This window comes from Amphimedon queenslandica, unplaced genomic scaffold (assembly GCF_000090795.2).
Source record: "Amphimedon queenslandica unplaced genomic scaffold, v1.1 AMPQUscaffold_13474, whole genome shotgun sequence".
NCBI classification, from domain to species: Eukaryota; Metazoa; Porifera; class Demospongiae; order Haplosclerida; family Niphatidae; genus Amphimedon; species Amphimedon queenslandica.
This window is the reverse complement of record NW_003546290.1, coordinates 156,106-158,081: the sequence shown is the minus strand read 5'-3', so window position 1 is coordinate 158,081 and position 1,976 is coordinate 156,106. Positions and strand designations below refer to the sequence as shown.

The 1,976-nt window shown below is 32.7% G+C and overlaps 1 protein-coding gene across 1 annotated transcript; it reads left to right on the top strand.

The window, feature by feature from the left end:
• Positions 1-6: 6 nt before the first annotated feature.
• Positions 7-1,243, top strand: LOC109580842 (uncharacterized). The gene is made up of 5 exons (XM_019994399.1): positions 7-29; positions 78-242; positions 300-377; positions 424-543; positions 799-1,243. Exons 4-5 carry the CDS (start codon positions 457-459, stop codon positions 1,039-1,041), a joined length of 330 nt encoding a protein of 109 aa, XP_019849958.1. The 5' UTR covers positions 7-29; positions 78-242; positions 300-377; positions 424-456; the 3' UTR covers positions 1,042-1,243.
• Positions 1,244-1,976: the final 733 nt, after the last annotated feature.

Sequence of the window (1,976 nt, the reverse complement as noted above, 5' to 3'; positions counted from 1 at the left end):
GATACGGTCTGACTGATAATTTGGGAATAGTAAGCTTTAGAAAATCTTTTAAATCTATTGTTTCTGTATTTTTTTAGTTGATCCCATTTGAAAGAGATGGCAGTGCTCCTAATTTTACTGCTGGGGTGTTTACAGCACGTCTCATTTTTGATATTTCATTTTTCATAATTGTTACTACCATTGGCCTGAATATAGTCTTTGGTATTATAGTGGATACTTTCTCTGAGCTGAGAGAAGAAAGAGTAAGTTCAAATAAAATGCTATATACATGTAATATGATATTAAATTTTTTAATATAGAATAACATAGAAACTGATCAGAAAAGCAAGTGCTTTATATGTGATGTTCCAAGCTATGATTTTGAAAGGAGAGCTGAAGTATGATTTTAAATTGTAATCTCTTTTATTTTTTTCCTGTCTCTAGGGCTTCTCTAAACATATTGAAAATGATCATAACATGTGGAATTATGTCTATTACTCTTTGTACCTTGATAGTATTGACATTGGTGATCATAATGCAATTCAAAAATATGTCTATGATTTGGTAAATTATTTTGTTATCTTGCATTGCATTAACTATCAAATGAACAGACTAATTAGTAATTTCAATGCACAATTCATATGCAACATGCAGACCAAAACTCCAAAAGCATTCAGTATAAGCAAGAGTGGATTATCCATTCTTGGTATAATGTGGCATACAAAATGTCATAGCTAGACATTAAAATGTCAATTATTAGTGTTAATTGTAGTTTATGTAAGAATAATACTATTTACACATGTATTATTTATTTAACAGATGCTTAAAAATAATACTGGATTCTTTCCTCAAGAAGAAGCATGTTGTCTTATTGATGAAGAAGATACAGATGACAAGATTGATGAATTGGAAGAGAAGGTAGAGGAGATATTGCGATACTTTAGAGAGAAAGAGTATAAGAAAAGCCTCAGTGTTAAAAGGCAGGAACAAAACAAGTGGGAGGAAGAAGTTCTTAAAGGCCAATCAAGCTCATATACTACTTCTTCTTTTGACCAGCAATGAACTAAATTGTTTTGATACCTAAATGGCATCATTTTTTGAACATCAGTAGTGTAGTTTTCAGTAGTGTAGTTCTCTTTATTTGCACTAGAGTGTGTGCATTGAGGTAGATTTTATTATTAGTTTAGACTTTAGTTAGTTTGTTTTTAGTTTAATGCTGTCTTAATTATTTTCATTGGTTTTTATGAATTTAGAATTTTAGATATTGTGTCAGCTGTCTTAGAGGCATTGGCACTTGTGCTAAGATGACTGGCAATAGCTCAATGGCTTCCATTGCGAAGTGCTCACTGCACTTTTCACTCCACTTGGATCACATTTCTGTGCTCCATAACCTGCATAATAGATCTAGATGTACATAATATGGAGGGGAGGGATTTATGGATCTTGCAATGATGATCCAAGTGAATCTTGATGATTTCATGTACTATAATAAATACAGCTAGCCCCACCTATGGGCAGTATCATGGAGTAGAAGATCACACTTCCACAGTCTCTGTTTTTAAGATGATAAATGACAAGTGAGTCAGAGAGATACTGTATGTATGTGTATAAAACTACTGCCTTTGTCTTTGATCATGACTATTATGGTTATACATTAATGATAGTCTGGCCCCAAGACTACATTAATAATATTATTGGCCTAGGTAATGAGTTGTCATTTCTGTCTGTCCATTCATTCTGTACAACTGAATGTTGTCTTTCATAAACTAACTTTAACACAGCGTGTTCCAAACTCCTAGATCTTTCTTCAGTTTTAACCTGGAAAAGCCCACTTTCTTCACTGTTTTGTGTTCGTCAAATACCTGTATAAAGAGTTTTAATTACTCAAATTTGTCCTGGTTCTAGTTTGTGAAGCGCTGGAGTGAAAACCTATGGGGCTACAGGTATTAAAGTGTCTGTACTATCTCAAATACAAGAATAGAAAGATGTTCTATTTT

Excerpts from the sequence above, each read along its gene's own strand:
- LOC109580842 (XM_019994399.1), top strand. The coding sequence starts at position 457 with ATGTGGAATTATGTCTATTACTCTTTGTACCTTGATAGTATTGACATT. Across the intron at positions 544-798 it reads AAAAATATGTCTATGATTTG|ATGCTTAAAAATAATACTGG; the intron begins GTAAATTATTTT and ends TTTATTTAACAG.